General features: G+C 36.1%; 1 protein-coding gene across 5 annotated transcripts in view; it reads left to right on the plus strand.

Annotated features, from left to right (window-relative positions):
- Immp1l (inner mitochondrial membrane peptidase subunit 1) overlaps window positions 1-23,542 on the plus strand; it is a 97,953-nt gene that overhangs the window by 29,715 nt on the left and 44,696 nt on the right. For 2 of the 5 annotated variants that reach the window (XM_045156210.1, XM_045156209.1), the window contains exons 2-5: window positions 2,196-2,265; window positions 3,769-4,027; window positions 18,324-18,457; window positions 22,108-22,196. In XM_045156210.1, coding sequence (XP_045012145.1) covers window positions 18,353-18,457; window positions 22,108-22,196 — 194 coding nt within the window. In that variant the 5' untranslated portion in view covers window positions 2,196-2,265; window positions 3,769-4,027; window positions 18,324-18,352. The remainder of the gene's footprint in view (window positions 1-2,195; window positions 2,266-3,768; window positions 4,028-18,323; window positions 18,458-22,107; window positions 22,197-23,542) is intronic. The other 3 variants (XM_045156213.1, XM_045156212.1, XM_045156211.1) reach the window with 2 other exon arrangements.

Genomic DNA, 23,542 nt, shown 5'->3' on the forward strand with positions numbered 1-23,542 from the left:
ACAGTGCTAAAAGATATGGAAGACAGCTGATTATGCCTGACTTTTCAACAAACATTTAGATGTTTTTCACTTGTCAACTACATTTTTTAGTTTAAAGCATCAACTTAACTATTATTTTATCTTGGCTTTTATTTTAATTCATGCATTTAAATACTGAAACTCAGATAAAAGATAGTTTCAAAATAAAATCAGGATATTATTTATGAGTGGAGCAACACATTAGCATTGGGTTCACAATAGATCATATCGCTTTTATTCTATCTTACAAGCTTAGCAGCACAAACAGAATAATCAACATATTATTTGGCTGTCATGTGCTGAACAGAAAGCAGAGATCACAAGGAGGTTTTCCCGAGCTGTGGGGATGGCCTTTTTGTTCCAAGCCCCCATCTGGGAGGGCCATGGTGTGTTATCATATGGAACGGGGGCTTTCTGTAATCTGCTTAGCTGCACTGCCGTTGGAATCTTCATTCCATGTTGGTGTAATTTATAATTTTAATGAGACCATGGCTCTTGTGGGCTTTGAAATATATTAAAAGCTCTTTTGTGCATATGCTTTTGTTCTTGCTTAATAGGCTCAGTGTATTTAAAACTGATGAATTTTTATTCATGAATTTGGATATCTGGAGATTAACATACACTGAATATCATTGCACCCATCGATTGATGGTTAGAAAGTTTTTTTTTTTTATTGTTGGCATTTTCTTGTGTGTGTTTGTGTGTATGTGTGTGTGTGCGCGCACACATGCATGTGAATACCTATGTGGTACTTGTAACTAGAGAAGGATATACTTAATTTTAAAAGGCTAGAGAAGTAGAATTACTAAATAATAAAGAATTGATTTAAATTTTATCCATCTTACTTATCAATATACAAGCTTTGCTAGCAGCTCAAAATTTTATACAAGTATCGTAAAGAAATAATTTTAAGGTAATATCTACTTTTGTTGATATTATATTATTAAAATTATATTCAAATATACAGCAAAAAACTGTTTTTGATTGTATATGACCAATTGTCTATGGTCATTTTAATGAGTTATTCTATTTTTAGGAAAGACCTTTTCAGAACCTATTGATATACCTGATGTAAAGGCATATGGAAAAGTGTCTTACTAACAATGTATAAAACTCCTCTTTTTGACTTTGCTAACATCATGAAATTTACCAAATGCTTAAAATCTCTGTAATTGCTCCTTAAAGAAACTCTATTTTAAACATAAACAATTATATAGCACCATAGGGGAAAAAATCATGCCCCTTTCTAAATCTAGCCTTTTTCTGAGGCTACATGTATTACATTCAATTAATTCTAACACATGGAAGTAGTCTTGGAAAACTTTTTTTTTTTTTTAAAGCTGCATTTGCTGAGTGTATTGACACATGCCTGTTATCCTAGCATTTTTGTGCTCTGAGTTCGAGGCCAGCTAGGGCTATTTATTGAATTTAAATTCTGCTTGGGCTTCATAACAAGACTCTGTCTCATAAAAACCAAGCAAACAAGCAAAACAAAACAAATCATCATTTTACTCCATTTTTTGTAACTAACATGTCATTCCCTTTTTTGTAGTCAGCAATTTGGAGAAATCTCTTACTACTACCCTTTTGCGATAAATATGAAATACAGTTAAAGTGACAGAATCTGAAACTTTCTTCACCAAGTTTTTCTCTCAGTGTGACTTGGGAATGTCTTTTCTTTCCAGTAACCCCTTTCTCCAGTAATTTTATTCTACAGTTTGATTTAACCTCCAAACATATTACTAAAAGTGTACAACTGCTAAAGCAGTGCTATTAATAGAAATATAATGTGGATTATATAATGTGTTTTAACCAACTATTATACAAATATTGAATATTTAACATGTCTTAATCTAAAAACACATTTTTCCCAGTTTTGTATTTTTTTCAAAATTTGGTATGTCTTATATTTACAGTATACCTCAATTTAAGCTAGTCACATTTCAAGTACTGAACAGCTACATGAGACTCATGGATATTTTTTGGACAAGGTATCTAGAAAGCATCACATAATCATAGCAAAATGTCATGAGAAATATATGTGTTCTTTGCATTCTTTATTTTTTTAAATAATATTCTACTCAAGATGCCCAAAAACTATTCATGTGCAATGTAATTGAAATTGCATTCAGTGTTTATAGTTCTGCCAGAAATAACATTGGTGTTTCTTTATACAGTAAGTCAGAATTATGCCACCTGACTCCTGAGTACCTGTCAGATACAGATATGCTTGAAGATATTTTGCTGGTAAAGTAATGGCTATTGTTATGAGTGAGGGATCATCTTTAGAGATTGTAGGTCAAAGAAACTTGTCAAATAAGGCATATTTCAAGTGTAGTGATGAGCTGAGTTTTACAAAAATTGCATGGCAAGTCTTATTTTTTAAATAAAGCTGAAAATTCCTTATTTTCATTACCTTTGATTCTTTCTAGATAGGTGCTTATGATTATGTGCATGAATCCTTCTTTTGTGTATTTGTGCTTAGAGCTCAAATAAATAGAAGGGTAATCATAAAATGCTATTTGAAAATATCTCCATAGTGCTTTACATTAAAAATCTTTGTACTACTGAGGAGACATTACCTCATTGAGAAATAAAAAATAAAATATATATAATTAAAATTATATGACCTTGAGTTATAATTTATTTTAGTTTATTAAAATATTTTAAAGTATAGTTATAAAATGATTATGCAGATTTGCATTAGATACTTTAGGCATAATAGTTTATGAAAAAAGTAGACCTTATTTGTAATTTATGTTGTAGGAGTATGAATTAGAGAAAACTGTATATTCATAAGTTCTCTAAGTTTTTCACACTTCTAAATTTTGAGATTATGACCCAGTTTTTACAAAATCTAACTTTTCATTAGATATTAGCCAGTGTCTATTGTATTCTTTGATGTACTTACATTTTATTGACTACTCCCTGTGACTTTTTCATTTAAAGTGTTGACACAAAATGTTAAACTACTCTTTAAACAATACCTCTAGTTTCGTGGAGATCATAAATCCATCCATTGATTTCTTAATTTTATTATGTACACAGTCAATTGTAATCCAAGATTACAGCAAACAAGATGTTAATTTCTAGACATAATCTATGTACATTTCAATTACAGAGCATGATTGTTACAGATGCACAGAATAAAAAGGAATAACATTTGTGCTATCCTCACAGGAGCTGTCAATAAAAGATGTAATAGGGGATTTAGGAATCTGGAAATGGCCAACTAATTTATGTGAATCTCTTTTACTTCAGCTAGAAAGACCAAGCTCTGTTTGGTCTGCACCGCATATTGCATGGCACAGGCTGTCCATACAAAACCAGGCGGCTGCATATGGATAGTCCCTTGATATCATTCACTTGCTGTGTAATCTTATTATGCAAAGTTCTAATCTTCACCTAGAATGAATGCCTCTGGGTCAGAATATAGTCATATCAGGGTTTTTGGGGTCATGTTTTGTGATCCTTAGCTTATTCTTCTAAGTAGGGCTGGGATTTAAAGGGTATTCCCCAGACACTAGCAGAGATAGACAGCAGAACCTGCTGCCTTTTTGGAAGACAAGACCAACATGAGGTCTCTGGTAGGATTAAACTTGATTTGTAGCTGTAGGATTTTTTAACAGATGTATTATTGGACAGGGAATAGGGGGCCACCAGCACAGCAAAATTGAATCATGACTGGCATTCTCAGGGAGTTTGCTGGCTGCTAAAACCGCAGCTGCATGTGGATTTGACTTCTTTCAGGTGAAGCGACTTCCAGTCATTTGGAAAGGATGGGATGAAAAGGAACCTTGGTGATAATTTTGATGTCTGCAAGATTTAGTACCAGTGTAATGGGATTATCGGTAACACCTTCACTGTAGAAAAAGCCACCTGGCGCTATAACTGGCAGCAACTGAGAACTAATCCTTTCCCATCTCTTGGATGTCATTCATGAAGCTCAAAGCAATTTCTGCCCTGCTAACTGTGATTAATTTTATAAACAACAACAACAAAAAATCAGGTGATAATGGCAAATAATATGCCTTTTGTTTTAATATGTAGCTTTAAGTGATGAGACTTAGACATTATGTGATATTCATAAATTCTCAACTATGTAAATCAAAATTTATTAAACTGTTCAAATATCAGAGTTTATTAAAAATGCTTTACATGTTTTCTAACTGAGTGACCAGTAATTACTATTAGTAAATACTCATATTTCAGATTGAATGTTAATTGAAATAATGCTATGTTCTTTTGGCTATGAGGTCATTATTGAAGTCATCAAAATGTTTATATGAATAAGGCATTTGAATAATTTGTTTTGGCATGTATTTTCCATTTTGATTGCTTCAACTGATCATGATGAAAAATTCTGGTGCATAAAACATTTGTTAACATAAAATATAAGGACATATTTTTGACAATTAAGGTTATTCTACTTAAACGGCTAAAAATATATGATCTGAATATGTAAAAGTCCTGGAATAGTTAATACTAATACTGAATGTTTGTTTTAGAATCAGTGATTTTCAGTTTAGTTTGTCTTCAACACATAGTTATTTGTACTAGAATTAATGCATTAGTTAATTTTTTAGTATTTTATTCCAACCATAAACTTTATCAAGTACTTGTTTAGAGGTGTTAATTATTTTAATGTTTTTTTCTTACACTAACTGGAATAAACTGAGAGAAAATGAAGTGAAATTATCCCATCAGTCACTCCAATAGTATGCAACATAACTGCCAAGACTAGAAAAGATAATTAGTGTTGTCAGTGTTATGATCCTGGAGTACTTAGTTTAAAATATTTATTCATAGAAGTTGATTTTTATCTTATGGTGCTTTTTGTTTAGGAGCTCTGTAGTTTTAAAAATAGATAATAAAACTTCAGTCTAAATGTTTTAAACTTTAAAATTTTACCTTAGCATAGGTGACAAAAAATATTTTCATGAATTTGTAAGAATAAAATATAATCATTTATTTTACAAATAATCTATTAATATACCTATAGCACCTGTTTCCATGTGTACCTTTAATCTTCCATATGATATCTTTATTGATAAAAGTCATCAAATAGAATATAAATTTATAGAGGTTTTTCTTTGTCAAGTCTTCCTGCAAAAAATTTTTTTGGTTTTATTTTTATATCTTTATTTGAAAGTGACAGAAAGAGCGAGAAAGAGGCAGATAGAGATAGAGAAAATGGGCACACCAGGGCCTCCAGCCACTGCAAACAAATTCCAGACGCATGCTCCCCCTTGTGCATCTGGCTAATGTGGGTCCTGGGGAATTAAGCCTCAAACCGAGGTCCTTAGGCTTCACAGGGCAAGTATATCCTGAAATATGTTTCTTCATTTTCACTACATATGAAATGAATGATTGAGAGAACTTAATACTGTCTTTACTGAGCTGTGTATTTTTACTTTTTAAAAGAATATTTGTTTAACATTATTATGATGATGAAAAAACTACCCGTGTAATAAAGAAACTAAAATCTTCTTCCTTACCTGATATTTACTTATATTATTTCATCAAGTAATTTATTATGTCAGGATAACTTTCTGTGGTTGCAAATTATTATATAATTATTTTTTAATATTTTATTTATTTGAGGGAGAGAGAAAGGGGCGGGGGAGAGAGGGAGAGGAAGAGAGAGAGAATGGGTACACCAGGGCATCCAGCCACTGCTAATGAACTCCAGATGCATGCACCCCTTTGTGCCTCTGGCTTACGTGGGTCTGGAAGAATGAAGCTGAGACTCTCTGGCTTTGCAGGCAAATACCTTAACCACTAAGCCATCTATCCAGCCCAATTTATTTTTATTTTTATTTGTGAGATGAGAGACAGAGAGCAGAGAACACAAGGGCTTCTTGCCACTGCAAATATACTCCAGGTTCCTGGGCCACTCTGTGTATCTGTCTTTATATAAGTATGAGGTAATCAAACCTGGGCAGGCAAGCTTTGCAAGCAAGCACTTTTAACTGCTGAGCCATCTTCCCAAACCTCCTATAATTATTTTTTAAAGTACCATTTCTTTCTTTCTTTCTTTCTTTTTTTTTTTTTTTTGGTTTTTCCAGGTAGGGTCTCACTCTATCCCAGGCTGACCTGGAATTCACGATGGTGTCTCAGGGTGGCCTCGAACTCACGGCAATCCTCCTACCTCTGCCTCCCGAGTGCTGGGATTAAAGGCGTGCGCCACCACACCTGGCTCTTAAAGTACCATTTCTTTTAAGACAAAATTTGTCTATAAATTTGCTCTTATCAAACATAGTAGGTATTTTTTCATACTTATTTTTTAGGTACTAAGTGGCTCCTGAGAATTAGTCTTTTTTCTTCCTCCATGTGAAGCACCATTTTTATTTAATTAGACATGGTCATTTCTTTTAGAATGTCCCAATGTACTCATTTTAGTTAAATTCAACAAAAACATAATGTATTCCCAATGATGTACATTCTCTTACATGAATACAGATTATTTGAATACAGTAGTTTATTGATAACTTAGAAGAATTTTGACTCATCTTTGAGAGATACTAATTTAATTTGACAAATGGATTGATGTATAATGATGTCAAAGAGTTTTGATATTTTTGGAGGTAAGAGGATAGGATTTAATATAAGAAAAATAAGAAAAAATATTTGTTTATTTGAAAGAAGTGAGAGAACAGGCACTGCCAGGACTCTTGCCTCTGCAAATGAACTCCAGATTTATGTGCCACTTTGTGCATCTGGCTTTAAGTGGGTACTGGGGATTTGAACAAGACCCCCAGACTTTGCAAGGAAGCACTTTTAACTGCTGAGCTACCTCTCCAGCCCCACAGAAGAAATATTCTTGAGAGTAAATCAGTTTTAACTAAAAAGCAGACTGGGAATGATAGAAATTGTTGACATGATACATTTTTTTTCTATTTGGAGGTTTGTCAAATGATTATCTCTCTGAAGAGCCCACATCTACTGCATACTGGCACCAGCAACAGCTAGCTGATGTTGATGCTAAATGATGTTTCTTCCATTTGAATTAATGTTCTTGATTTTAGAATATTACACATAAAAGAAAATAATAATAATATTGGATTATTGAAATAGATCAAAATATTACCATTTTAAACTTCAACTCATGATGAAGATTTGTAAAATTATCTTAAAGTTCACATTCATTTTAAAATAAGAATGAGTAAATTCTGTCAAAATTCTGAAAATACTGAAATGGCTTCTATTGCTTCAAATGTCAGCACCAGTACATTTACTAGGGTTCCTTCCCAGGTCCTTATTCAAACTAAAGATTAACACAAGATTTTGACTTTTGGATACTATTCAGTTGCCGGGTCATTGGGATGCTAAGTCAGACTTTGTCATGTTTGCTATGTCATGCCTTACAGTGATGGCAGTTACTTCCTCTTGGATTATAACAGATTTAATAAAATCTTCATGGATGATGGGAATCATAGTACCTTGAGTTTGAAGTTCTGGAAAATGAAAAATGACCACCATCCAAATCTTACAGTAGATTTAATATTTATGGATCTGATCAATTCATGAGCAGCTCTGAAAATGTTTTTGAAGCAGCAGGACCTAGAATTACTTTTTTGTAGAGTACACCACTCAGTACTCATATCTTAGTGAGTCTTCTTTCTCTACTATCTCAGTAACGTACATTGGATCTCAAATGAACTTTAGTTGCATCTTTCTACAGGACAAATTTAATATATTATTTAATTTGAAAATCATTTGGTTTCAGGAAGGTAAAAACCCATTTTTTTCTTGTCCAAATGAAAGTAGAGTCAGCAAAATTATCCTGTTAGATTTGTATTCTGCTTCCCTGTCTGCTTATTCCTGCTCACTTCTTCCCTTCATCCTCTTCTTTCCTCTCTTCCTCCCTCTATTCCCCCTTCTTCTTCCCTTCTTTCTGTACTTCTGTACTCTGCACTTCCCCTCCCTCCATTTCCTCCTTTCTTTTCTGAATTGTATCCTCCCCCTCTCCTTCCCTCCCTTTGCTCCCTCCCTTTCTTTTTGCCTTCCTTCCTTCATTCCTCCCTCCCTCCTTCCCTCCCTCCCTCCCTCCCTCCCTCCCTCCCTCCCTCCCTCCCTCCCTCCCTCCCTCCCTCCCTCCTTCTTTATCCATGTCTTTTGCAGCTGAGGCTGTTCTTAAACTCCTTATGTAGCTGAAAATGATGTTCAACTCCTCATTTGTTTGCCCCTACATTCCACATGCTGGGATTACAGCTTTGTGCCACCCCACCATGTGACTTTTTCTTTTCTTTTAAAATCTTTTTATTGTAATAATGAGTGAGAGGGAGAGAGAATCAGAAGGGGGATGGATGGGTGTACCAGGGCCTCTCGTGGCTGCAGATGAACTCTAGGTGCATGTGCCACATTGTGGATCTGGCTTTATGTGGGTACTGGGGAATTAAACCTGGGCCAGTAAGCTTTGCAAAGAAGTGCCTTTTACTGCTAAGCCATCTCCTCAGCCTTAAACTTTTTCTTAATATAAGCATTTGTTTAAATGCTTACATTCTCTCTAACTCTTTTTCTCTATCAGAACAAAAAGTATGATAGTAATCATCTCTCTGGTTGTCTGCTTTTATTTGAGAATTGACATGCCTGTAAACATGTGGTTTACATGATTATTTTTTTCCTATTTCTGAAACAAATACCTTCTCAACATGTAGGAATCACTTAATTTCTGTTTTGTTTATATAGTTAACATTGCTCCATTTTTGTTAATTGCTTAATTTTTGTTGGTTGTGCTCTCTAATTTTCTTTTTCCCATGTGACTCTTTACTCCCACATATCTATTTGATAGTTTCTAAAAAAGACTCATTTAAATTTAGAGATTATGTAACATGATTATATAACATTAGAGATTATATATCTTGAGGCCAAACTGTCATATTTTGAGTTCTTGTCTTACCTATCATTAGTTGTATGATTTTGAATAGCCCTAAACCTTTCTGCATCTTGGTAAAACACAGATCTGGTCACCTTAAGAGGTCCTGCTACCTGAGGCCCAAGGCCAAGTAGGAAAGCAAGACCTGTTCCCTATTATCAGATAATTTATGACTATTGGATTGCTCCAGAATTTATATTTTTAAAAATGCTAGTTGAAGTAATTGTTGTTTGTGTCCAAAGGTATATATGCGTTGTTGATTTTTAATTTAGTGTGTCAGGAGCCTGCTATGATAAGCAGAATAGAGGCTCTCCAAATGTATCCACGTCTCCATCCCTGTACAAATATATTTTTGGTCTCAGAACTTATATATTATATATTTGAAAATAACCCCTTTGACATCTATAGTTTTGTTTTTTTTTTTTTTTTGTTTGTTTGTTTTCCCTGAGGTAGGATCTCACTCTAGCTCAGGCTGACCTGGAATTTACTCTGTAGTCTCAGGGTGGCCTTGAACTCTTGGCAATCCTCCTACCTCTGCCTCCCGAGTGCTGGGATTAAAGGCATGTGCCACTACACCTGGCTCTTTTTTTTTTTTTTTTTTTAATAGAATTAGAACTACTAGAGATGGGGGAAAATGTCTTAAGGTCTTGTTTGTTTCCCCTCTTGGAAAGCTCTTGTTGTATTACTTAATAGGACATTCATATATTTAAGATCTTTTATCTTGGGCTATACATTTCTCTCTGAGTGTTTAAGACCAAGCAGCCAAAATTTAACCAAGAATTAAGTTTGGAGATTACTGATGGCTCTCCAAAGGCGACTTTAGAGACTCAGGAGTAGCCCTACAGCTTACTGGTGTTTTCTTTCCCTTTAGGTGAGTCAGGGCCATGCTGGCCAAGTAGTTTTCCCTTCTTTGGGAAGTCAGGAGGACTGATTGCTCCTCAATTGTGACTTTCCTGTTTCAGACTATACAGCAATTTTTGTTTGAGTTTCCATGTCCTCTCTGCTCAGGAAGACAGGTGACTTACCAGGGGGCCAGTGTATAAGTGTCCCATCATCTCCAGTGGCCTCTTGTCCTGGGAGCATAGGCCAAAATATTGGCCCTTTTTGATCCAATGATTCCAATTGGCTTTGGATTGTACATAGGTGATTAATACACTTAGAAAGGAAGTTACACCAACTTGGATGTATGTACTTATAGGACACATTTGATTACTGAAATAGATTTAGTTAACGAATGCACAAGAGCTTCTTAAAATCATTTTGTCTAGCCTTTTAGAATTTTGTACTGTGGCAGCATAAGTGATATCTGAGGCATAGAAAGTAGACATATCTTATACTTTAACTACCTAATAGCTATAAATATAAGCAGAACCTGTTACCAGTATTAAAACAATATCAATTAATTTACAAACAAACCAATTAATTTAATGTAGAAGTTTTCAGAAAAGGACAAGTATGACAGTATAAAGTCTTAGCATCTGTGTTTGAAAACATCTTTGATTAGTTCAGATAACTGTGTGGGTACCAATTATCCAGAGAACATTAGAAACAGAACCAGAGCTTGAAATAATTTTTTTCAGATGAGGACCATTGTTTGAGCATGAGGCTGTACCCTAAAATAGTGAATATGTCTTAAGAGTTAATTTTGTTATAAGCACTGGACTTAAGATGCCAGAAATGAGAGTTACTTTACATATAATAGAGCAGAATCTGGTTTTAGTTGAGCCAAAAATAGCCAGCTAAATTCTAATACAACCCTTGACAAATCTGTTTTGAAAGAAAAAGCACCATTTGACAACCAGTGGTTTTAGCTTAATCTTGATAGAAATTGATTTTATCTACCATAGAAATTTTTATTAACATAAAAAGTTTATGTTTTACCCATGACTTAAATTTGATAAAACTTAAAACAAGCTAGCCCAACATATTTTACCCTGAAAATTAGCTTTCTGTTCCTTCTAAAAGGAAATTAATTTTAGGCAAAATTTAGTCTTTTTAGATCTCCAACATCCTTTCTACATACATACATCTTTATCCATATACTTTAACATTCTGATCTAAGTTCCACTCAAAAAGCATTTTTAACAAGCATTCTATGTGTAACATTGCAATATACTTTCCCAGTTATTTTAATCATCTCATTTTAACACATGATTAACCATTTTTCTTGTAAGGCTATTAAGAAACACTACACCAAATTGATTAATCTTATTACCCACTGACAAGGAAGTAGTCTGGCTTCAAAGAGTTAACCATCTTTTATTATTGGAAATTTGTAGAGAAAAAGTCTTCCTTAGCATTTAGGTCACCAAAAAAACTACCTGACAACAGACTTGCCTTATAATACCAGTGTATATACTTTCAGATTTTATATGACCCCATTGATTTGAGATGGCTTCTATTAATAAACTCCATGAGATACATTTTCTATGAATGCAAGGCAAAACATAACAACCAGTTGGGGGATAATCTTTATCAATACCTCTAACACATTTGGAAATGCTTTTGTTAGGAGTAACTAAGGGAAATTTTTGTTTCTATTTTTGAGGCATGCTTGCCTAGAACATGGGCCAGTTGCTGCCTCCTTTTTTTTTTTTATTTTTATTTATTTATTTGAGAGCGACAGACATAGAGAGAAAGACAGATAGAGGGAGAGAGAGAATGGGCGCGCCAGGGCTTCCAGCCTCTGCAAACGAACTCCAGACGCGTGCGCCCCTTGTGCATCTGGCTAACGTGGGACCTGGAGAACCGAGCCTCGAACCGGGGTCCTTAGGCCTCACAGGCAAGCGCTTAACCGCTAAGCCATCTCTCCAGCCCGCTGCCTCCTTTTAAGTAACAGGACATTATAATGTTTTTTTTTTTTAATTTTTATTTATTTATTTGAGAGTGAAAGACAGAGAGAGGAAGAGGCAAAGAGAGAGAGAGGAGAGTGAGTGCGCCAGGGCTTCTCGCCACTGCAAACAAATTCCAGACGCATGCGCCCCGTTGTGCATCTTGGCTAACGTGGGTCCTGGGGAATCGAGCCTTGAACCGGGGTCCTTAGGCTTCACAGACAAGTGCTCAACTGCTAAGCCATCTCTCCAGCCCACATTATAATCTTTTAAAATACCTGGCAAATTATGAGTAATCACCTCAGAGAGAATTTTGTTGTTTTTAATAATCCTCTATGTAAGTTGGAAGTTGACCTATAACATAAACTCAGTAATTATATTTATTACATCATGTGACAGAGTATGACACTTTTTACATAAAATTTCAGCTTACCATAGGCTTTAGTTAAATCTGTCTTTTAAAGACAAAAACCAAAAAAAACCTTGAAATAAATCAGATGTCAACAAAAACTTTAAAGAAACCAAAGGGTGTCTATAAATAATGTCTTATTAACCCAAACAAAAGAGGAAATATCAGGCACAGATCAAATTAAAATTATGTACTTATTTTATCAAGCAATTTCAGAGTCACATGGTTTAAAATATGGAATCAGGCTATCACATTGGAACCTCCTGTCTCAGCTTCCCAAGTAGCTAGGATAATAGGCTTACTTCATCTTATTGTTTATTTTTGTTTTCTAAGATCTTTAAAGTGCTTTTTAACCAGTTTTAAAGGAGACTTTTCAACAGAATAATTTTGACCCATATCTTTAAAGATGAGGACAAGACAAACAAACAGAACACCAAACACAAACATCCTAGCAATATGGGCTTTCCTGACATTGCCACTTGGCTGTCAAACCAAAACTAAACCAGAACTGAAGGAGAAATGGACCTCCATTGGAAAGCACCTCCAGAGTTTTCTTGCCTAATAAAGGAGGGGGCAGCAGTCCTGGGCAAAAGTTCCCCATCAGTGGCTTGCTACCAACTCCAAAACCAGGAACATGCAGATGATTGGAGATATGGTTCTTGGGCCAAGACTAGGGGTCTTTTCCCAGTTCAGTTGCCCCATAGTCAGGGAGGGTGGTCTTGAAATGCGCATCCCGGATAAGCACCCAAGATGTTATGGGGTCTAGTGTCACACAAGTAAGACCATTGACTCACAGAATGTGAGGCAAAATTCTACTGGGTAAAAAAAAAAAAAAAAAACAGGAAAAAAAAAGTCTGGTACATCAGGTCCATACCCCAGAGGGAATCTCAGAGGGGCAGCCCTGAACTGTTTGGAGTGTCAGCTTTTATTGGAAATAACCACATGATGTTAGGAAAAAAAAAAAAAAAAAAAAACCATATGGGAGTTAAACCCTAAATCACAATTTACATGTGACAGTTACAGCCATAAAAGTATAAAAATGGAACTTGTAAACAGATCTGTTGGTCAGTTACAGGAAGTGTCACCTGGGGGTGCTAGGAAGGCCTATGACCAGGAGTCCCACTTATCTTAAGGACTTTGCTCAACATTGTAGAACCCAGGAAATGCTCTTCATCCCAGCAGAGCCTCTTGTTTACCTGCCATTAGCAGAGCCTCCTGTTTGTCTACCATCAATAGAGCCTCCTACAACAAAGTGACTTCTATATTTCTTTAGTTTACGTATAAAGAAATGTAGAGAAATATAACAGTTTGCTCTCTTTACAACCATGACCCATGAACTTAAATTGAGAATTCCTCACATAACAAGTTTTAACATGGAAGTGGTTGTTTGTACTTTTATAGTCATGGAGGAAAAGAAAGTCATAAATCAAAACATTTATTAAATGATTGGTGGAGCTATTAAGTAGAAAAGTTACAACAAAGCAGGGAAACCTTGCTATAATTTTCATTTGCTAACTGATGACATTCTAGCTTTTGGTTTGGTGGAAGCTATTGGTCTGATAGTCAAAAGGTTGTTAGGTCAGATATAGAAGGTTAGTAAGGTATGGTTATTAATGACATCCCAAGATAGTTTTGTCTTTTGATCTGCAACTTTCCAAAACTCCACAATCATGAAGCAGCCGTGTAAAGTCTTTAACATAGGTGTGGCTTTATTTCTCAGAACATCTGTTCTTAAGGAAATAGGAGCTAGTATTTTTTGTAATTATTTTGCTACACAAGTCGTATGATTATTATATTTAATCATACAATAGCTTTTTGAGATGAGTGCTGGTGATGTTGAACATATTATACTAAGAACACTAAGACTTACAGAGCTATAATACCATACCAAATCATGCAGATAAAATATGGTAGAGCTAGATACAACCTTAGGCATACTTGAAACCACATTCTTTTTTTTTTAATTTTTAAATTTTTATTAACATTTTCCATGATTATAAAAAAATAGCCCATGGTAATTCCCTCCCTCCCCACCCCCACATTTTCCCCTTTGAAATTCCATTCTCTATCATATTACCTCCACATTACAATCATTGTACTTAACATATATACAATATCAATCTATTAAGTACCCTCCTCCCTTCCTTTCTCTTCCCTTTATGTCTCCTTTTTAACTTACTGGCCTCTGCTACCAAGTATTTTCCTTCTCAGGCAGAAGCCCAATCATCTGTAGCTAGGATCCACATATGAGAGAGAACATGTGGCACTTGGCTTTCTGGGCCTGGTTTACCTCACTTAGTATAATCCTTTCCAGGTCCATCCATTTTTCTGCAAATTTCATAACTTCATTTTTCGTTACCACCTCCATTGTATAAATGTGCCACATCTTCATTATCCACTCATCAGTTGAGGGACATCTAAGCTGGTTCCATTTCCCAGCTATTATAAATTGAGCCGCAATAAACATCGTAGAGCACGTACTTCTAAGGAAATGAGATGAGTCCTTTGGATATATGCCTAGGAGTGCTATAGCTGGGTCATATGGTAGATCAATCTTTAGCTGTTTTAGGAACCTCCACACTGTTTTCCACAATGGCTGGACCAGATTGCATTCCCACCAGCAGTGTAGAAGGGTTCCTGTTTTTCCACATCCCCGCCAACATTTATGATCATTTGTTTTCATGATGGTGGCCAATCTGACAGGAGTGAGATGGAATCTCAATGTAGTTTTAATCTGCATTTCCCTAGAAACCACGTTCTTAACTATGCAAAAATGAACAATATGAACATAGGAACCCAGAGGAAAACAGCTTTCCTAATGAGACATTTAAAGACGATGATTGGATACTTAGAGAAAAACATTTTTTTTTTTTTACTTTTGCAGTACTTCTAATAGCAGATTTATAATAGTGATTTTCTGTCCATTAATTCAGCTCAGTTTTAATGCTCCCTAAAAATTGTCTTCCTACTTCACAAGTCAAAAGGTCAAGTCCTTCAAGACTTTCTCTGTCAGATGGTAGTTGCTCAGGAGGCCTTATACTAATGGCTTGATGTTTGTAAATTACTTTCCTATGACATTGAAAAATGGCTCACTGAACTTGTAGAAACCATCATAGACATTACCCAGTTTGTTGTAAAGGATATAGAAGAGTAGTCAGATGAAGAGGTATATAGAATAAGGGTCTTGAGTGCAGGAGGACTTATCTCCCCAGGAAGTTGCCTTGTGAGATGCTTTCAACTCCAAGAAGTCCTATAAATATTAAATCTCTTTGTCTAGAAGTTTTTTCTTCTTTTCTTAATTTTCCTATCTTAAGAGGCTTGGTAGAGCTTAATTTCTAGTTTTCTTACTACCCTTCTGGAAGTTGAATGGAGCTGAAAGTGCCTACCCTTTAACAACTGGCTTCTTGGTGGGCAGCTCCATCCTGAGGCTATTTAAGGATCCATATTGTCAGACATTATCAGAAAGTCAGCTGTGATTGAAAGACAAACCTGCCATTCAGTATGGAGGGATTTTAGAGCTCTGAGAAAAAAATGGAAAACTACCCCCTCCTCATACATTTATTGTATCATGGATATTGTGAAGAACATGCTAGCCATGAGAAGGGGAGGGAGCATATACCTCATTTAAGTATTTTTTAAAATTTATAAAAAGTTATGCACATAGTATGTAAATAACACATATAGGTACCATCCTTTCCCTCATCCCTGCCTTTTTTCCAAAGAGGCACTCCTCACTGGGAATACAGGTCATCCCCATGGGAATTGTGGGTCCTGCATTATGGGAGCAGCAGACAGTTACAGAGAAGAGGCAATGCCTCTGTACATAATGTCCCAATTTATGGCTCTAACAATCTTTCTACCCCCTCCTCCACAAAATTTCCTGAGCCATATTGGGTATGTTTAAGTCTTCTTCAGTGATGGGCTCTTAGGAACTTGTGAATCTCTAGTTTGGTAGGGGTTGACTGTCTTCAGTGTCTATCTCCTTCAGCCTTGTGCTGATATCAGGTTCACTGAGAAAGCAGCATTCTTGCTCATTTTTCCAATTCTTCTGTGGTTTCTGCTGGGGCCAGTTTGAAGTGCAATGGGTCGTTTATCTCTTCAGGCCCCGCTCCCATCTGAAAAAGAGAAGCAGATTCTCCAATGGAGAATAAAGTCAGCACAGGTTAAATGGGATAAGCATTATTAATTTAGAGAAAAATTAATGGGTATAGTTCCTCTTATAGCCCAAGATTAGTGGGAGTTTGACATTGGAAATCAAAATCATGATCTGGATATGATTCTGACTTGTGTCCCAGTTTCAGATATGGGTTCCTTTCCACTGAGTGGATCTCTCAGCCAGTCCAAAAGCAGTTGGTTACCCACCATGACTGTGTGCCACTGTTGTACTTGTGTGAGCATCATGTCAGGTTGTTTGCTACTGAGTAGCTTAGACCTCGAGTTGCTCAGACATATGTTGGCCACTTTTACCCAGTAGCTTATGTAGCACCTTCCAGCACTAGACAGGCTTTCTGGGAACTGGCTGTCTTCCAGATTCCAGCCAGTTCTCTCCATGTTCTGTGCAGACTGCATATGGTGCCTTTAACACTAGGGTGTTACCTTTAAACCTCTGGTGGGTAATCAAGTGCTCTGACAGAAGTCTGTCTTGTTTTGGGAGATCTTATAGGTCTCTCTGATCAACAGCTCATTGTGGGTGTTGACTGCATCCTGGTACTGGGAGTTATAGGCCAGTGACAAGGGGAAAAAGAAAAAGAAACAGAAATTTAAGGTTAGGCTTCATCTCACCCTCTCCAGGACCCATCCTTTCAGGTGTTCCCCCTAAGGTCTTGTTGAGGGTTCAGCTTTTTATTCTATCTTCCTCACTTAAACATTTTAACAATAGCTCTAGATATCATTTTGGTGGCTTCTGAAGTTATGTTTATTATTCAAAGAATTTAAATATTAAATGATAGTATACTTCTTATCTAAGGGACTTTTCTTTTGTTAATGAGCCATAAAGCAGTGTCTGAAATGCATTGTATAGGTTGAGAGGAAAAGGATCTCTCAAAAAGAACAAAGGAATCCTCATTCTCCAGGAAGTCATTTATAACTATAAGCATAGCTGCTGATCTTCCCTGTGAGCTTCTCTTGATTAGTTGTCAATGGCAGTGATAGTCTTTTCCTCCTTCCCATGCCTCCATAGTTTTCCCTGTCTTTTTCTATTTTGCCTCAAAAATAAATATAATTTACAGACCACTCTGCTATGTGTTGTTGAATGCTATTTATTTCCATTTTATCAAGCTTTTTTTTTAAATTAATTAATTTATTTATTTGAGAGCGACAGACACAGAGAGAAAGACAGATAGAGGGAGAGAGAGAATGGGCGCGCCAGGGCTTCCAGCCTCTGCAAACGAACTCCAGATGCGTGCGCCCCCTTGTGCATCTGGCTAACGTGGGACCTGGGGAACCGAGCCTCGAACCGGGGTCCTTAGGCTTCACAGGCAAGCGCTTAACCGCTAAGCCATCTCTCCAGCCCTTATCAAGCTTTTTAAGAGTTATATAACTTGCTGAAGATCATACAAGTTCATTAAAAAAAACAGCTAAATACTTGAATCTCCATATAGCTACTTTAGTAAATTTTTTTCCCATTCTATTTCTTTATGTAAAAACTGGTAAAGAATAACAAAGAACAGGTATGAAAAACTTCTACTACTACTGCTGTGGTGTCACAAACCTGTGATCTTCATATGAGGGTAGTCAATACAGGACAGTCCTCCAGTTCAAGGCCAGACTGGACTACAGAGTGAGACTATCTCAAATATCTCCCTTTTCACTAGCCCCTATACAGAACAAATCCTGTTATTACTATGAAAGAATTCGTATTTTTTTCTTAAGACTCTGTTCTTTATTGTCAAGAAATAAGCGAGATATATAATGGAATAGTATACTTCAGCCTAATAGTTATCTAATTCATAAATAAACTTAATTATATTTAAGTGTAATCCCTGGTATATCAAAACCTTCCATGGTCATAATTTGTCACTTAAAATATGTCTAACAGAAATAAAAATAATCCCTTGTATTTTTGTACCTAATTGCAGTAGGCATACTTATTACATTCTGAGTGTTAGTAACATATTTTACAATAGTGCTATTTATGAAGTGTTTTTCAAAAGTATTGATCATGAAACTTTTTTAAATTTACCATCAGGCCTGTGGTAGCAGAGTCAACATAGAACTATGCTTCGTGGCATTCTGGGAAAAACCTTCCGACTTGTTGGCTATACTCTTCAGTATGGCTGTATAGCTCATTGTGCTTTTGAATATGTTGGTGGTGTTGTAATGGTAAGTTTTTATATTCAGGAATGTTCATATATATAATGTACTTTAAGTATATACTTGTTTTAAAGTGAAGAAAAATGTGCTTTTTTCCTTTCATTTTGCTTTTAGTTGTTTAATAAATAAGGTGTAACAATGAAAATATAAAATCTGTTTAAGCATTGGGATGTAAGAGAGTATGTTTAGAGACAACTGTAATGCCACACATCTTTAATCATATTACTGGCGATTTATTTTGAGGTGGGAAGACTGTGAGTTCAAAACCAGCCAGGGCTATGGAGTAAGAATGATTCAGATGTCCTCTTTAGCTGCTAAGGAAACAAAAACAGAACTTTTTCTGACCCCTCATCTTCCCCAAAAAGAAAAGAAAAAAATGAAGAAAAGAAATGAAAAAAGGGCATGTTTGCATTGGGACTGAATGCATAAAAATGAATACTTCAAGTTCTGTAATCTAACAGGGGCACAAAATGTCCTTTTGACAGCCTAGTAATAACTGTTATCATTATGGAATGCTATTTATCATTACAGGATATGTTAGCGTTTGTACATTTGTTAGCTTATTTGGCCTCTTTCATTTCTGTGATATAATTATTAGAAATTTGCTTATTTAGATTAGGAAACAGTCTCAGGTAACTGAAGTAACTTGTTTCACGTCCCACAGTTAGTAAGAGAGGTGGAATTTCAACACAAGTTTGTCTGAATTATAAAACTCCTATTTATAACTACTGAATTCATTATTAAGAAGATGATTGTGGGCTAGAGAGACTGCTGAGTTGTTAAAGACACTTGCCTGCAAAGCCTGAAAACCAGGTTTAGTTCCCTAGTTAAGCCAGATGCACAAAGTGATGCATGCATCTGGTGTTAGCTAGATAGCAGTGGCAAGAGGCTATGGTGTGTAAATCTTCCCTCCCTCCTTCCCTTACCTCCTTCCTTCCCTCCCACATAAAGAAATAAAATATTTATAAAACATGATTATTTAAGCCAAGCTTGGTGGTTCACACCCTTTATCCCAGCACTGGGGAGGCAGAGGTAGAAGGATTGCCATGAGTTCAAGGCCACCCTAAGACTACATTGTGAATTCCAGGTTAGCCTGGGCTGGAGTGAGACCTTATCTCACACACACACACATAAAAATTATTTTGCTAATATCAGGTAAATGTTAGCACTGTCCTTTCATCCCCAACCAGTGCTTGTTCTCAGTACTGCCAGCAATCTGCCAACTCTGACTGCTCAAGTCTTTTGTCATATTTGCTTGATTGACTGGTGTGTCAGTGATTTGTTGTAGTGATTTTTTTATATTAGCTTTACTCTTAAGAGGCTGATAATGATTAAATAAATATATTTAACTAACACTTTCTTTTAGTTTCTTGAAAATTAGATTGGTACTTCTGGAAAACACCGCTGAACTTTGAAAATTGTTTTAATATTGACAATTTCCATAATGATAGACAATAAACCATGATAATTCCCCCCACACACACTTTTCTTTTCACAACTCTACTCTTCATCATATACCCTCCCCCTCTTAATTTCTTCTTTTTAAATTTCCTTTTTTTTTGTAGGGTCTCACTCTAGCTCAGGCTGACTTGGAATTCACTATGTAGTCTCAGGGTAGCCTCAAACTCACAGTTATCCTCCTACCTCTGCCTCCAAGAGCTGTGATTAAAGGTGTGCACCACCACACCCAGATAATTAGTCCCTTTTTCATTTTTTCCTCTTCTTTTTCCTCTTTTTTTCCATCTTTTCCTCTTATTTTACTGGTCTTGTGTAGGTAGTGCCAGGCACTGCAAGGTCATGGATATCCAGGCCATTTTGTGTCTGCAAGGAATCCTGTCCTTCCTTTGGCTCTTATATTCTTCTGGCCACCGCTTCTGCAATGGACCCTGAGCCTTGGAAGGTGTGATAAAGATGGTTCAGTGTTGAGCACTCCTCTGTCATTTCTTCTTAGCACTATGGTACCTTTGAGTCATCTCAGAGATCACCACCATCACCATAGAAGCTTCTCTAACCAAAATTGACAATAGCATTAATAAATGGAAATGAACATTAACAAAAGAGCTTACTGGGCAGCTTGGTGAGTGTAATATGTGTATTTAGTCAGACAACAGCAGGCTTTACACCCCTAGGGCTCATGATTTTCCCCATCATAGGTTTTCAGTATCAGATGTATTCCCTCCTATGAAGCAGGCCTCCAGTCCCATTAGAGAGTGGTTGGTTTCCTTCAGAACAGACATGCCACTAATACAACCATTGGCACATGTAGCCTATCTAGTCCAACTTAAGGCTTGCAGTGTCCACTCTTGCTTAACTCCACTGATGACTTCTCTCTCTCCCATGGAGCTGCATGCAGCTTCGCTTTTTCCTGCTTTCTGTCAGCTGGTCTACGGGGAGATTTTCCAGCTCAGCTCCAGCAAGGCTTCCCAGTGACCTTGCAACCCAAGTGTGTGGAGTCTTCAGCAACAGGGTCTTACTATCTATTTCTGGTGGGAAACCAAGAGCTTCAGCAATGGACTATAAGGTTTTGGGGTCATTAGGGACCTCTCTGTTTAACAGCTCACTGGAAGGTATCCCATCTCTGGCACTGAAAATTTTCTGATAACACTATATAACTTCTGGATGTGCCATTGTCCAAAATAGTAGGTTTTCCATATGACTTATTCATACCCTCTTAAATTTTGATTAACTCTCCCCACCCTTCTTTTTTTTTTTTTTAATTTTGTTTGCTTATTTATTTGAGAGCGACAGACAGAGCGAGAAAGAGGCAGAGAGGGAGAGAGAGAATGGGCATGCCAGGGTCTCCAGCCACTGCAAATGTACTCCAGACACGTGTGCTCCCTTGTGCATCTCGCTAACGTGAGTCCTGGGGAATCAAGCCTCAAACTGGGGTCCTTAGGCTTCACAGGCAAGCACTTAACCACTAAGCCATCTCTCCAGCCCCCCCACCTTCTTTTACTCATTCTCTTCTAAACCTGAACTTTGATTGTATTCTTTGCTATTTTATAGAAGGAGAAAGTTTTTGTTTATAGTTTTAGAGTGACAGTGATTAGTCTTCTTTTGAATTTATATATTTAAACTATTATTTTAAGAAATACATACATGAATATCTGTAGGGTACATCTGTTTTGCCTTTTTTAGCAGAATATATAAGCTGCAACCCTGTTATATGCATAGCCATTTTTTGAAAGAGGAAGACAAATATCAATTTATTGAGAATAGTATAATAATACTTAAGAAATTACTACCATGTGTTACTAAGTAATATTTGAGAATACCAAGAAACCTATCATTCATTCATCAGCTGTATCAAGTTTTAAATTTATGCCAAATTTATGGCCTTGGTTATTTAGCTGGGAGACTGATAGACAAGGTACCAATTGATCTTCCTCATGGAACTTAACAGTCTATAGCATGGCCAGAATGAATAATGTTACTTTGTCCATGTATTTTAATCTAATAGCAACAAATCATTTATAATGTATTTGTTTACAGAGTTGGTGGTTACTCCAGAGGAAAACTTATCTAAGAATTACCAATTTATGAGTCATACCCCAACCTTGAAAAATATTTACCTGATTTTCTTTCTTTTAAACCTGCCCATATATCTGTTAAACTCAAGGAAGTATTAAACTCAAATTACAAAATGACCTCTCTTTCAGTGTTCAGGACCATCAATGGAGCCTACAATTCAAAATTCAGATATTGTCTTTGCAGAAAATCTTAGCCGACATTTTTATGCTATTCAAAGGTAAATTTCTATTTGTGGATATATTTTATTATAGTGCACACATGTACGTTGTACTATTCCTGAGTAAATTGTTAAAACGAAAGGACACATGTACATTGTATCTAATTGTGGATATATTAAATTATAGTGAAAGTACACATGTACATTTCATCTATTCATGGATATATTAAATTACAATGAAACGACACTTGTATATTGTATTTTTTCTGTTGTTTCTTAGCTTTATGTTTAAAATTTCTTTTGTAAGTAATCAATAGATAAGATTTTGAGTCAAATATTTTCTGTTTGTTTGATACATTTCAGTAGTCAACATGTGTCGCATCTTTAGTGTGTCTTCTAACATTATAGTCCAAAATAGTAGTCAAAGCAGGGTCTCACTCTAGGTCAGGCTGACCTGGAATTCACTATGTATTCTCAGGGTATGTATGTGTTCAAATGAATGTGTGTGTAGTGTATGTGTATGTGTATATGTGTATGTGCATTGTAGGTTCATCCTGAGAAATACCATCCACCTTTATTTAAATATTTTATTTGTATTTATATACTTGAGAGAAAGAAAGAGGCAGATAGAGAGATAATGAGAACCATTCCAGCCACTGCAAATGAACTCCAGACACATGCCACCATGTGCATCTTACTAACATGGGTATTGGGGAAATCAAACCTGGGTCCTTAGGCTTCCCAGACAAGTGCCTTAACTGCTAAGTCATCTCTCCAGCCCCACCTTTTTTTGTTTGTTTGTTTTGAGACAGAGTCTTATGCTGACCTGGAACTCACTAATTATATTAGATAGGCTGACCAGCAGGCACCAGGGACCCTCCTTTTTCTGCCTTTCCAGTACTGGGAATACAGATACTTTCCCACATCCAGCATTTTTATCTGCAAACTGAGCATTACACTCAGGTTCTTGTGCTTGCAAAATAAGCGCTTTATTAACTGTCTTTATGTTTTCCATTCATTTTTTTCTAATTCTGAAAAAAATAAATTTATACTAGCTTTTATTACTAAACTACAAATTTGGTTCACACTGGCATTCAGCTTGTAGTGAAATAAGTAGTTGAATTGTACTTTAAAAAGTCAAGGATGGTACAAAGGTGCTCTTCCCATTCACTGATCTTTCACTGTTCCTGGATACTACCATAGATACTATATTTTTAAAATATTTTATTTATTTATTTAAGAGAGAGAGAAATGGGCAGGCCAGGGCCTACAGCCACTGAAAACAAACTCCAGACATATGTGCCACCTTGTGCATCTGGTTTATGTGGGTACTGGGGAATTGAACTTGGGTCCTTAGGCTTTACATGCAAGTGCCTTCATGGCTAAGTCATCTCTCTAGCCTGAAA

This window comes from Jaculus jaculus, chromosome 8 (genome assembly GCF_020740685.1).
Source record: "Jaculus jaculus isolate mJacJac1 chromosome 8, mJacJac1.mat.Y.cur, whole genome shotgun sequence".
Classification (NCBI taxonomy): Eukaryota; Metazoa; Chordata; class Mammalia; order Rodentia; family Dipodidae; genus Jaculus; species Jaculus jaculus.